Source organism: Myotis nattereri (genome assembly GCF_964212035.1).
Source record: "Myotis nattereri genome assembly, chromosome: 11".
NCBI lineage: Eukaryota > Metazoa > Chordata > Mammalia > Chiroptera > Vespertilionidae > Myotis > Myotis nattereri.
Window position 1 is genome coordinate 58,819,333 of NC_138086.1, and position 14,782 is coordinate 58,834,114.

Sequence of the window (14,782 nt, forward strand, 5' to 3'; positions counted from 1 at the left end):
CATACACACACACACACACACACACACACAGTGAGTGGCCAGATTATTATGACCACCTGAAGTTTGTAGGCAAATTAGCCATACACTGCATCGTATGGGATATGGAAGCCGAAGGCCTGTTCGAACACCTTTGCTGTCTGCAGTTACCAAGATAAAACATCTCTAATTCGCACAGGAACACAAGAATTGGGCAGTCAAGCATTGGAAAAAAGTCATGTGGTCCGATGAACCACGTTTCCAGTTGCATCATGCAGATGGCAGAGTGAGAATTTGGCGGAAACAGCATGAAAGCATGCACCCACATGCATGAGTACAACCCTTCAAGGTGGTGGGGGCATTGTTATGGTTTGGGGCATGTTTTCCTGGCATGATCTGGGCCCTTTAATTCATGTGGAACAACGTCTAAATAGCACAACATACCTAAGTATCGTTGCTGATCAAGTTCATCCTATCATGTTGATGGCGTATCCCAATGGAGATGGCTTCTTCCAACAAGACAATGCGCCATGCCACGGTGCTCGTATTGTGCAGGAGTGGTTTCAAGAACATGAGGGAGACTTTACCTTGCTTAGGTGGCCCCCACAATCACCAGATCTCAAACCAATTGAGCATTTGTAGGACAAAGTTAAAAGAGCCATCAGGCAGCTGGTTCCACAACCATCAAATCTCACAGAACTGGACAGTGCTATTCATCAGGCATGGTGTCAGATTCCTTGCATCACCTTTCAACATCTCGTGGAGTCAATGCCAAGAAGAATCGCCGCAGTATTGAAGGCAAAAGGTGGCCCAACGAAGTACTGATGGGGTGGTCATAATAATCTGGCCACTCAGTGTATATATGTGTGTGGGGGTGTGTGTGTGTGTGTACTTCTCCCCCGTTCAAATGCTGTTAAATCATGTTGTTTACCCATATCTTTAGAAAAAAATCACCTCTACTGTCATGGTAAACAATCTGCTTCCCTATTTATAATGGTCTGGCCCTCTAGCAACTTGAGCATGAAATTATAGCTAATTTGCCTACAAATGTCAGGTGGTCATAATAATCTGGCCACTCAGTATATATAATTGCATTGTAACAACAGAAAACATATCTAGAGAACACACAAAATCCTATATAATAAAAGGGTAATATGGAAATTGACCGAAGGGCAGAACGACCGGTCACTATGATGCATACTGACCACCAGGTGGCAGACACTCAATGCAGGAGCTGCCCCCTGGTGGTCAGTGCACTCCCACAGCGGGAGTGCTGCTCAGCCAGAAGCTGTGCTCATGGCTGGCAAGCACAGAGGCGGTGGCGGGAGCCTTTCCCACCTCTGCGGCAGTGCTAAGGATGTTTGACTGACGGACATCCCCTGAGGGCTCCCAGACTGCTAGAGGGCACAGGCCTGGTTGAGGGACCACCCCCACCACCACCCAAGTGCACGAATTTTGTGCACCGGCCTCTAGTAAATAAATAATAATGAACTAAGAGAAGAGAACTAAGAGAACTACTACAGAGAAGTCAACACTGCACAAATATAGGCAATAATGGAGCAAAGAAGGGTCAAAAAAAGCTTTAAGACATACAAAACCAAAACAAAGTGGCAAAAGTTAAGATCTTCCCTATTAATAACCATTTAAATGCAAATGGATTAAAGTCTACAATCAGAAAACATAGACTGTAAAAAAGAATTAAAAAAAACAAACGGGATTCAACTGTATGTTCTCTACAAGAGACTTTAGATCTACTAATGTAAGTAGGTTGAAAGTGAAAGGGTGAAAAAACATTCAACACCAATAGTAACCCTGAGAGGTGGAGTGACTACACTAGTATCAGACAAAGCACAGGCCCACCTCATTTTATTGTGCTTCGCTTCACTGGGCTTCACAGATGTCACACTGTTTACAAATTGAAGGCAAGACCCTCCTTTATATCGATAAAAGGGTCAATGCACCAAGAAGATAATACAATTACAAATATATATGCACCAAACATCAGAGCTCCAAAACACATGCAGTGAACAGTAAGAGAATAAAAAGTGAAATAGGTGTTTCTACAACAATATTTGGAGACTTCGATACCCCACTTTCAATAATAGAACAAACATACAGAAGATATGACCATCCGCCCCATCCCCGTACTGATGGATGTTTCTCAACCATCAGTAAGGAAACAGAGAAAACGAACAACACGATAAAGCAACCAAAACTACCCGACATATACACTCCACCCAACAACTGAATATACATTTTTCTCAGGAGCACATGGAAAACTTCCCCCAAACAGATCATATATTAGGCCACAAAACAAGTCAGTATTAATTTAAAATTATTGAAATCACATAAACTGCCTTTTCTAATCACAATGGAATAAAAACTAGAAATCAATAACAGAAAGAAATCTGAAAATTTCACAAACATGGAAATTAAACACACTCTTAAACAGCGAATGGGTCAAAGAAGAAATAACAAAGGGAACTAGAAAATACTTTCAAACCAATGAAAACAAAAACAAAATGTACCAAAACATATGATATGCAGAGAAAGCAATGCTAAGAGGGAAATTTATAGCAGCAAACACTTATTTAAAAAAGAAGAAAGATCTCAAACCAATAAACTAAATTTACACAATAAAAAACTAAATAACTCTGGCTATCTTAATTAATTAAAAAATCCAAATTACTGAAATAAAGCAGGGACAGTACTACCAACTTTATAGAAATAAAAAGGATGACAAAAGAGTGACTATGAGCAACTACATGCCAATAAATTGGGTTATCTAAGTGAAATAAACAAATTCGGAGAAACATACAACCTTTTAAGACTGAAACATAAAGAGGAAGAAATCTGAATAGACTTCTAACTGGTAAGGATTTGAATCACTATTCAAAGACCTGCCCAGGACCAGATGGCTTCAGTGGTAAATTCTATTTGACAGTTAAAAAAGAATTAATACCAATTCTTTTCAAACTCTTTCAAAAACATTGAAGAAGAGAGAATATTTCTTAACTCATTCTATGAGGTAGTATTATCCTTCCACCAAAGCCAAATACTATGGTAGACTGTTGAACACCGCAGGTTTAAACTGTGCGGGCCGATTGAAAAAAGGGGGAATACAAGTGGATTCATGCAGTTCAAACCTGGGTTGTTCAAGAATCAACTGTAATCAGAAAGATACCACCTATTCATGGATTGGAAGACTTCATATTGTTAATATGGCACTACCCAAAGAAATGCAATCCTTATAAATCCAAGCAACACTTTTTTTTCTTTTTTTTTTTGTAGAAATAGGACAGCCCTTCCTAATATTCTTGTGGAAGCTCAAGGGTCTCTGAAGAACCAAAACAATCTTGAAAAAGAAGAATCGTGTTGGAGGACTCACATTTACTAATTTTAATACTTACTACAATGCTACAGTAATCCAAATAGTATGGTCCTAAACCAGGGGTGGGCAAACTTTTTGACTCGAGGGCCACAATGGGTTCTTAAACTGGATCGGAGGGCCGGAACAAAAGCATGGATGGAGTGTTTGTGTGAACTAATATAAATTCAAAGTAAACATCATTACATAAAAGGGTACGGTCTTTTTTTTCCCAGTTTTATTCATTTCAAACGGGCCGGATCCAGCCCGTGGGCCGTAGTTTGCCCACGGCTGTCCTAAACACAAACATCTAGACCGGCGGTCGCCAACCGGTGGTCCGAGAGGTCCGAAAGGTTGCGACTGCTGATCTAGACCAATGCAATGGAACAGAGTGCCCAGAAACAAACCCTCATATATATGGTCAATGACTTTTGACAAGGGTGCCAAAACTACTCAATAAGGAAAGGTCAGTCTTTTCAACACACCATGCGGGAGAAACTACCTCCACGTGCAAAAGAATAAAGTTGGATCCTTACTCAACAGCATCTATAAAAAAACTCAAGATGTATCCAAGACCTAAATGTGAGAGCTAAAATCATAAAACTCTTAGAAGAAAATATAGAAGCAAAATTTCATGACATTGAATTTTGCAACGATTTCTTGCCTATGACACCAATGACACAGGCAACAATAGAACAAACAGATAAATCGGACTTCACCAAAATTAAAAACTTTTGTGCATCAGAGGACACTATCAAGAGAGTGAAAAAAGGTAACCTAGAGAATGAGAGAAAATATCTGCAAATCATGCATTTGATGAGGGATTAATATCCAGAATACAGAAAGAACTACAGCTCAGTAACAATACCAATTGAAAGATAAGCAAAGGACTTAAGACATTTCTCCAATGTTATACAGATAGCCAATAAGCACAGCCAAAGATGTTCAACCTCACTCATCATTAGGGAAAAACAGATCAAAGCTACAATTACATACCACTTCACACTCATTAGGATGGCTATTCTCAATAAAACAGAAAATGAGCATTGGTGAGGATGTGGAGAAATTAGAACCTTTGTGAACTGTTGGTAGGGATGTAAAACAGGGCAGCAGCCACTGCCGAACAAAAAATTAAGCGTAGAATTACCACATAATCCAGTAACTCCACTTTTAACTCGATGCCCAAAAGTATTGAAAGCAGGGGTTCAAAAAGGTATTTTACACCAATGTTTATAGCAGCATTTTTCACAATAACCAAAAGGTGAAAACAGCCCCAATGTCCATGGATGATGAATGGATAAACAAAATGTGGTGTATGCATACATACAATAGAGGATTACTCCGCTTTTAAAAAAAGAATGAAATTCTGGTATGTTACCATCCAAATGAACCCTGACAATATTATGCTAAGTGAAATAAGTCAGGCACAAAAGGACAAATAGAGTATGATTCCAATACAACTTACAGGCGGTACCTAGAATAGTCAGATTCATAGAGATAGGAAGTGGAGTGGTGATTATCAGGGGGTGGGGGAGAGGGGGAGGAAAAGAATGGGGAGTTAAGTGTTTAATGGGCACAGTTTCAATTTAGGAAAGTTCTAGAGATGGATGGTGGTGATGGTTCCACAACAATGTGACTCTACTTCAGGCCACTGAATTGTACAACTTAAAAAGAGTTTAACATGGTAAATTTTATGTCATGCACATTTTACCAAAGTAAAAAAAAAAAAAAAAGGCAGAAGAAAAATAATCACTGTCATTTTTTAAAGGGAAAATATAAGTGGGGAGAAATGTACAGACGGGTCTGAGCGTACAGGGCTTAAGAGAGCTATCTGAGCCAGGCTTCGGCAGAGGCCCTGAGAGGGAAGGGAGCCAACTGCTTGGGAAGTGCTGGGTAATTTCCTCTTCCAGAAAGGGCAGCAGACAGGAAACGAGAAGCCAGTGTGGAGATTTCTCTGGATTCTGAGAGACTGATTATCAAATAGCCTTTGCCTATTTCAAGGCCCAGGAAAAGGCATTCCTCCCATAAAGGCATGAGAACATTTGCATAAAGCTCTGATGGCTTCTAAACTATGACTGGCAGCATTCTGTGAAGCAGAAGCCCCTATGTCCATGGCTATCATTAAAAGGCATCAAAAAGACTGTAATAGTACCAGTCTGTGCTGGGCACCATGCTAACGGATCCGACGAGGAATGAGTCATTTGGGGTAAGGGGAGCCAGACGATCTTTAAACAGTTGCACTGTGGTGTGATAGATGTGAACGGGGAAGAGTCCAGAAGGGCACCTGACCCAGCTGTGGGGCGGATGGTCAGGAAGACTTCTAGGGGCGGCGAGATCAGCCACATCTACACAGCTCAGGACAGAGCCAGACAGGAGGAGGACTCACAGTAGATTCACAGATGGAAGAAAGTCACAGGCATGTAAAGCACAGCACAGGGAGTGTAATCCATAATCTATACTAATAAAAGGGTAACATGCTAATTAGATTGTGTTATCCGGTACTCCTTCTGGACAAAGCCACGGTGGCAGTGGTGGGGGCTGAGGCAGAGGCGGTTAGGGGCAATCAGGCAGGCAGGCAGAGTGGTTAGGGGTGATCAGGCAGGCAAGCGGTTAGGAGCCAGCCGTCTCAGACTACGAGAGGGTGCAGGCCAGGCTGAGCCCCCCCGACCCCCGTGCACTGGGCCTCTAGTATTATAACAACTCAGTATGGTGCTAGATGGGTACTAGACTTACAAGGGGGGGGGGGGGGAGGGATCACTTCGTAAGGTATAGAAATGTCTAATCACTAGCATGTACACCTGAAACTAATATAATATTGTTCGTCAACTGTAATTGAAAAATTACGTTTTAAAGGCTGGGGGACAGTGAGGCCCCCATCTTCCAGGGGAGAGGGTCCCTGTGCTCAGCGCAGACAGGTGCTGAGCAGATCTGCACAGGGATGAGGGGGTAGGGCCTTCCCTGCACAGCCCAGCCCTGAGGCCTTTAGACAGGGAGCCTCTTGACACACTTGTGCCCTGCTCGAGGAAAGCGTGCAGAACAATCCCTGGGCCGGGCCGTGCGGGCTGCACATACCACGTGGCCCGGGGCATTGTGCCCGAGTGGATGTGCGCACTCCCTAAGAGTGCGTGCTCCCTCGGTCCTAACTGCACAGGGAAGAGGACCCACTCGGCGCGATGAAGGTCCCTGCACAGCCAGATGCTCTTTTCGGGGAGTTTTTAAAGCTGGGAGTGTGGGAACACAGGAAGCGTGTTGTTGTGAAGTCGGGTAAAGGGGAGTCTATGTCAGAGGCCTTGGCTGGGAAAGGCTAAGTGAAGTCCCACTGGCTTCAACGACTTTGATTTAAAAAATTCCCCAAGTAAAAAAAGAAAAATGCCTGGGACCCACTGTCAAAGGAGAAAAGAGAGAGGATTCAAAATAAACAATGATGTTTAAATGCACTTGTGTTTTTTTCTTCACTTTCCATTTTAAGTCAAATGCTAACGGAGAACAAAATGAAGGCACTAGATAGTTTGCATTAAAAAAATGTTCCCAGGGATTTCAATATCCACGAAGCCCTCAGAGTCCTGGGGCTTTAAATAAAAAGATATTGGGTGTGTGTGTGGGGGGGGGGGGTATTTTTTCTATTTTAGGATTTATTACAGGTGTGATTTCTAAGTGTTATGCTTAGCAGTTCCATTCTCCCCAAACTGGGGGAGCTCAGGGACAACTGGAGGGGCAGGGAAGGGGATGTTTTCCAAGAAGAGTACTTTAAAATAGCACATTTGTATTAAAATAAATTAAAATGTTTCATGGAAAAGAATGCAAAACAGGCATGACTTTTAAACTGGTAAGAACAGATACTACACTTGATCGTAGCCAAAAGGCCGAGAAGCAATGAGGCATGACTTTCAAAGATAAAGCTGGAGATTGATGAGAAAATCCGCACAGGCGGGCGAGGCTGCTACACCTCCGGGCTCTGGGGCAGGCCGGAACCGGTCCATTTGTGCAACAGAGAAATTCGAGAAGCCCAGCCCGCTCCAGGATGTCCCGGACGGTCATAACTCATGCTTCCACTCACTACGCACTGACAGCCCTACACCGTCTTTGTAAAATGGTCAACAAATATCTAACACCTACCTCTTGGGTGCCAGGCCCCTCACACATCAGGATATTGTCATTTGGGCCTGCTGCACGGTTTTGAGTCACAGGCCACTCCCCTGGGGTAAACCCTGGACCCTCCTCACAGAAGAGGGGGGCTGCCAGCAGGCAGCCAAGGGGAGGGCAGGAAGAGTTGGGGAGGGCTGGGCCCTGGGACAAAAGACCAAATGCCAGAGCTCACTCACAAATGCAAGGCACTCTCCAAGGACACAGGACTCTCCTGAAGGGGGTTAAAGATGGGGGCTGCCCAAACCACTGTGCTGCTGCCATGGCAGGTTTGGGGGAACAGCAAATGGGTCTGTGAGGAGGGATCCCCACCACGCCCAGGCCTGAGGATATTGGCACAACTGGCAGGACCCAAGACACCTGGGAACTTGTCCCCCCCCCCACCTGCCTCCGTCCCCCCGCCCTACCCCCCCGGGCTGTCCTAAAGCTCAGGCTTTAGAGCTCGTACCTGTAAATGCTCTTCTGTAAATGTTTTCAGGGCAACACACGACCAGAAAAGTGCACATATCTGGTGACGTTTTCCAAACGGCACCCGCCCATTACAACCAGCACTTTATACAGGTAAACCTACCACCTGACTTCAGATGTCCAACCTTCAGGAATGCTACCTCGGAGACAACTCGTAGTACAAATAAGCAAGACCAAAGCAAGCAACTCCTGTTAAACAGGGATTCACTGCCCCAGGAGAGCAGCTGGGCACAGGTACCCGCCTTCCACTGTCACAACCAACTGCACAAATCCCAGGAGAGTCCAGCCCACCCCACTCCCAGGAGGCATCCATTAGCATTCATGCACCTTGGGCAGGGGAGGTCCAGGCAGACCTGAAGGTGGTACAGAACGAACATACTTCTACTGCTGTCCCCTTCCCCCAAAGAAGCACATTCCAATAGGTATTCTAAGTTCAGGAAGAAAAAACCACTGTTTCGGTCCAGTGATCATGAGCCCCGGTTCTAACCTGAGCAAAAACTGCATTTTCTCAGCTAAACAGGGAAATGCCTTAACAAAAACAATGTGTCAGAGGTTCCCCCGTTGAAAATCAGGCCCCTTTCCTTTTATGAGATAGCAAGCACACGACAGAACAATAATTAAAAACAATGTGGACTCCAATACAAGGAATAAGATATGTACTAGTATGTGCACATACCCCAAAACACTTATTCTAAAATTCCTTTAGTAATTACAAAAAAAAGTGCTTCAGCAACAGAAAATTAACACATGGAACACACATCTACTCAATGAAATACCGCAGTCATTAAACATGAAAGCTATCAAGACCTCCAAGCTACGGAGAAAAATAGTATTGAAGGCGCTAAAGAAAGAATTCCAACAGCAGTCACACTATAAAAGCTATGCAGAAATGGTGACGGAAAAAAAGCCACTGGATGGAAAAACAATTAGAAAATGACACCCAGACAGTGGGTAGGTAGAGTGGGTAGTAGCTCAATGTTTATTTACATTTCGACTTCTCTTAACATGCCATTTCTTTTTAAATATATTTTATTGATTTTTTTACAGAGAGGAAGGGAGAGGGATAGAGAGTTAGAAACATCGATGAGAGAGAAACATCGATCAGCTGACTCCTGCACACCCCTACTAGCAATGTGCCCGCAACCAAGGTACATGCCCTTGACCAGAATCAAACCTGGGACCCTTCAGTCTGGAGGCCGACGCTCCATCCACTGAGCCAAACCGGCCAGGGCTTAACATGCCATTTCTTACACAATACAAAGAACATGTGAAAATCACTGTCATGTAAAAGCCTGGTGGACCTTACTCCTATTCTGAAGCTGACATTTGCAGACATCATTCAAGGAAGCCTGTGCAAAGCATAAGACCAGCTCCTCCTGTGAGCACCCCAGCCCTCCCAGTGGGAAGGAGGAGAGAAGGTAATCATGAGAAAAAAAGGAAGTGCTGACACCCCTCATATTTAAACAGCACCTTCTACCTGGCATGCCCCTGATCATCTCAGTGGCACTATGCTGGGCAAAGACCTCTAGCCTCATAACATTATTTCCGTGAAAATCCGGTAACCTGACCACATCTGTGATTCCAATATCAAGAGGCAGGCTATGGCCCTGGGAACTGAATCCCCGCTGGCTCCTTCTTGCTGGTTGCCTGAAGCTAATTGCTCAATTTCACCTTATCTTTAAAATGCAGATAATGCTACCTACTTCAGACAACTACAGTGAGGATTAATTCTGATAACTTTAAGTACCTAGCACCGCCTGACTTTTAAAAGGAAGTGATAGTTTCCTAGGGTGGGGGTGGAGGGGGAAGGTTGGGAAGACTGGCTCTTTTTTTTTTTTAATATATTTTTATTGATTTCAGAGAGGAAGGAAGAAGGAGAGATAGAAACAGCAATGATGAGAGAGAATCATTGATTGGCTGCCTCCTGCACACCCCCCACTGGGGATGGAGCCTGTAAGGGGGACATGCGCCCTGACAGGGAATCAAATGGTGACCTCCTGGCCCATGGGTCCATGCTCAACCACTGAGCCACGCCCGGCTGTGCAGAAGGAAGGATGGCTCTTAACACCTCCCACTCCCCAAACCAAAGGCCACCTAGGTCCCCACCGCACAGAGCAGAAGCCAGCTGGGCCTGGCAAAGGCAGGAAAGGCAAGAGGCTTCCTTTCCTCCAGCATAACGCGCAACACCTAGCACACAGGTGGTGCTTAAAGAACACCTGACAAACAGACTAATCCAGGCGGGGAGCCCTCAGTCACCAGCTGATGACTGTGGGGGAAAAGCAAACAACAAAACAGGCAGTAAGCATGACGATTTGAACTCAAACTCTGCCTCCAGCACATGTTTTTGCAGTGCAGAGGGCACGGACTTTCACTATGGAAGACAAACTTTCCTGTGTGTTAACTTCAGCTCTATTTACCAAATATGCCTCTGAAGGGTACTATTTTAAAACACTCAGAAACCACTGCTTTTCATAAACAAAAAGAAAAAAAAAAAAAGGCCCCACTATCATTTTCTTATCACTACCCATCCCCTAAGTAGCGGGAGACAATTCCACTTTGGTCAATAAAGCTATAATAAGTCTTCACACAGCAAAACTGCATCCCCAAGGTAAGAATTCTAAACTCTCACTCAAAGAGTGGAACTCTCAACAGCAGTTTAAAATGAGCATGCCCGGACTATTCTGTTCAAATGGCTTTATTGATCTTTTCATTAATTTAGTGTAACATTATAAATGTTTTAAAGTCATCTAACTATGTCATGGCTTTCTGTCCTGTATACCTGACCAAGGCAGAATTGCTGTTCTTTGAGGTTTCCCCCGATCACGAAAAACTCAGCTCTTAAATTGATGAGTCAGTAGAATTTATCAAAACAACCATAAAGTGGCCTTTTAAATATGGAACTATAGAAGTGGCAAATCATTGCGCTGTCCTTCCAAGATGACATGCCCCCCCACCCCTGTGACCTTCGAGGGCTTTGGGCACAAATTTTAAGCTGGGTACAAACTTTGTAGCTATGAGGTCAATACCCAGAAAAAGTCCCCTTTACCCCTCCTTTACCCCTGCAACAGCATGCATATTCATGAGAACATTTAGCTTCATTTCCTTCTCTAAAGGACCAAACTGCACCCTGGAGCTAGAAGAGAGTTAAAGGGACATTCAGGACCTCCCAATCTCTCTGCCAGGAAGCTGAGGCCGGCTCATCCTCGGCTCGTCCTCAGCTCCTGTGAGCTGCACTGCTGAGCGCTCTCAGTACGAGACCGCCTTTACCGGGTAGTATTCCTGTCATTCAGGATGAAACCACAAAGACCCAGTGATCAGCCCAACAAGGACTACAGCCCATGGGAGGTGTGTTCACTGTCAGAGATCATCAACTCCAACACGCTGGTGAGTTTTCAAAAGAAAAGAAAAAAAAAAAAGCCGGTGTGGCTCAGCATTTTTGAGTGTCTACCCAGGAACCAAGAGGTCTCTGGTTGGATTCCTGGTCAGGACACATGCTCAGTAGGGGGCGTGCAGGAAACAGCCCATCCATGATGTTCCTCTCTCATTGATGTTTCTCTCCATCCCTCTCCCTTCCTCTCTCTCTCTCTCTCTCTCTCTCTCTCTCTCTCTCTCTCTCTCTCTCTCTCTCTCAACATCAATAAAACATAGTTCCTAAAACAGAGTCTAGAGAGGAATGCAGGGTTTAAATGAGTCTCTTCTCTTCCTCTCCCTGCCTAGTTCCCTCTACTCAGAGCACGAGGCCTACGCTGCTTTGCTGAACCGCTCCCACCTCCGTGCTTCCCAGGGGATGGGAATTTTATTTACTGTGTGTGTGGGATTAAACCCTCTGCACACTGAGCTGAGATTCAGCTCAGTAACACGTTTCAGGCAGTGCACCACACTGCTGCATTCACAGGGCTGGGCACAGGCTGCAACCACAGGCTTTAACATCTTGCTGCTCCTGAAATGCTCATTAAGTGCTCTTATCTGCAGTGGATCTTTTATAACCCACAGAAACACTCTCCGCTCCTTTAAATTAAGGAGACTATAATCTGCTCGCATTTAAATTATGATGAACAGGAACACTCCCACTGGAAAAAATCATCGCACAAATCTTAAGGTGTACTGCCAAGTAGGAGATCGTTAGTAAAGAAAAACACAAAACATCTGATATCTTACACTTAGTAATTTGCCCTAATTGACGCATAAGGTGTGGAAAGCATTTGTGGATTACCCCCAGGTGGTAAATAGCTTACATTTTAGAGCTACCAAAATTTAGCCTCATAACAGGAAAGGTTCCCTTCCTAGACATTTTGGGACATTCTGGACTTCCTTAGTATGAACTATGTAAATAAGTGGTGGAAGGGAGCTCAGAAATATAGGATTCAGGCAGGGGTGATACATTATCAAGATAGTTACTGGTGACATTCACAAGGGGCTCCTTTTTAAACCTTGGAGACACCTGAGCCCCCTAGAAGCACAGGATACTAATTATATGGTAAAGTGCCACGGGAAAAATAATAATAATAATCTAACCCTGATTCAATCCTTCTTAACCTCGAGTTACTTTTTGTTTTCCTTGCTTTTCATACCTCCCTCCCTGGAGAAATTTTAAACTCTTACTCTTTCTTATAAACACCCACAACAGATTTCTCTCAAAGGTTCACTTTCAGAAAGCCTTTCAGAAAGCACTAAACAGCCAAACTGACCATTGTTGGCTCCGCCTTTAATCTGCCGCAGGACCTGGGCAGGTGACAGGGGCCACCCCCGCAGCCTGGCGCGGGGCCGCGGGGCGCCGGCTCTTTCTTATCTCCCAACACCCACGCCCAGCACCCAGGTGGAGAAAAGAGCTAAACACCAGACAAAGGTTGTAAGGTGTGGAAGCAGTGAGTCAGAGGCGCTCACAAAAAGCAAGAAGAAAACCAACACTTCTTACAAAGTATCTTGGGCTCTCGCAAGCTGCTTCCTTCCCTTTCTAAAAGTTTTATTTTTAGTTCATTTGAAAAACAAAAGTGTTTATGGCTTACCTCTGGGGGAAAAAAATACATTCACTACTAGAAAGTAGAGAAAGGCTCTTTTTAAAAGAAAGAAGGAAAATTGAAGCCTCGTTCACGTTCCCAGCACCCACTGAAACATTAGGGTGACTTACTCTCAAGTGCTGGTTAGTGAGATTTTTTAAAGCTACTTAAGACCCTAAGGCGTTAATTGGGGTCGTGCTGTGTATACGGTTTGGGGGGCCTGGGGGCTTTTTGTTTTCTAATTTGGCCTAATGACGTTGCCACCCGCACCCCCACTCCCACTCCTCCCCAAGTGGTTACAAATTCCTTGAAAACATTTACCAAAGTTCTAGAACAAACACAAGAGCAATTCCTTTTAAACTCCATTATCCAGGCTGAACTGGCCTGACCCTCAACTGTCTTTTCGTAAAAATTACGCTTTTCTTAAACTTCCTTATCTCTGTGCCAATTCCGAGAGAAAGCGGGGGGCGCGCACCAGAAAAGCTCCCCACTCTCAGCCCCGACTCCACGAGCGCAGCAGACGCCGAGCGCTGTGCCCCTGCACCCTCCCCTCGAAATGCGTTCAGTCCTGCGACCCAGGACACCGACCCGGGACGGAGGCCACAGCCCGAGCGCGGAGGCTCCCTGCCCCTCCAGTCCGGCTGGCACCACCGTCACCCGCGGCGCACACCTGGAGGCACGCCCACTCCGGGGTTCGCGGGACTGGGCGCGCCGGGTCCACAACTCCACGGCCAAGGGCCACGTTCCCAACCCCAGGCGGAGAGGAGGGCCGCGCGCCAAGGGAAGGCGGGCGGCGGGGACGTTGGGGCTGCGGCGAGCGGCCGGACCCTTACCTGAGAGCGAGTGGCCAGCTCCATGCTTCCACCCGGGCTCCAGCTTCCTCCTCGCACGCTGCCCGGGAGCCCGCGTCCCCGCCTGGCCAGCGCACGGCGAACGCCCGCGGCCGCGCAGCCCGCGCGCAGCGCCCGAAGCTCCGGCCGCCAGGGGAGGGGCGCACTCGGCGCCGGGACAGGGGGAGCGCGCAGCGCCGCCCAGTTGGCGCCGCCGCCCAGGGCCGCGAGGCTTCGGTCCCAGACCCAAACTCCGTGACCAGGGAACGTCGCTTCGCTGGCGGCGCGAGAGGGGGCTGCAGCTGGGCGCGGCCTGGGGCGGCTACCCGTTTGGGGGCGCCGGGCTCCCCCCTGCAGCAGAGGGAGGGAGTGGAGCCGTCCGGCCGGATTTCGCGCGGGAGAAATGAAAGGGGGCAGTCCCGGGGCAGCCTCCAGCTGGCACGCTGGGCTTGGCTTTGCGCGCGGGATGTGTGCAGGGTTTATTGCTGGCGTCTGCTGCAGTCGGTGGGTGTCTCCGGGGCTGCTTCAGAACTTGTCTGGTTTTGTTGTTGCAAAGGGGCGTTTTGTGCCGCCTTCCAAAACATTTAGCTAGAGTTCCCTTTGCAAAACGTTGCAAACTCCACTGGAACTTTAGACGGCCTTTGCTACCCATTGCAGGCCTCCAGCGCCGCTAGGCAGAGTTCTCCAGAGATCAGGGGTGCTGATTAATTTAACAAATACTGGCTGGGCACCTACTATGTGCCAGGCAGTGTGTTACGCAATGTTTTTATTCACGTGGTTGAACAAAAAAAAAACCGGGTCCTTGCTGTGCTGGAGATTTCAGTCAGGGAACCACCAGCCACCTACAAGATGTAAACATGATAGTGATGCAAATAAGGGTAATAATCATGTAATTAGTAATCGTTTTGATTAATAATTTAACAATGAATTCAAGTAATGCCATTAATCAATAATGGTGATAATAAGTTCAATAACAATGATGCCAATAAATGTAAATTTGG

The 14,782-nt window shown here is 45.9% G+C and overlaps 1 protein-coding gene across 2 annotated transcripts in view; it reads right to left on the reverse strand.

The window, feature by feature from the left end:
• The window catches only part of CDCA7L (cell division cycle associated 7 like), a 33,001-nt gene extending 19,078 nt beyond the window's left edge, over positions 1-13,923 (reverse strand). Inside the window, exon 1 of one of the 2 annotated variants that reach the window (XM_081102596.1) lies at positions 13,785-13,923. In XM_081102596.1, the coding sequence (XP_080958722.1) occupies positions 13,785-13,808 (24 nt within the window). In that variant the 5' untranslated portion in view covers positions 13,809-13,923. The remainder of the gene's footprint in view (positions 1-13,784) is intronic. The other variant, XM_081102595.1, reaches the window with a different exon arrangement.
• Between the last annotated feature and the right edge of the window lie 859 nt (positions 13,924-14,782).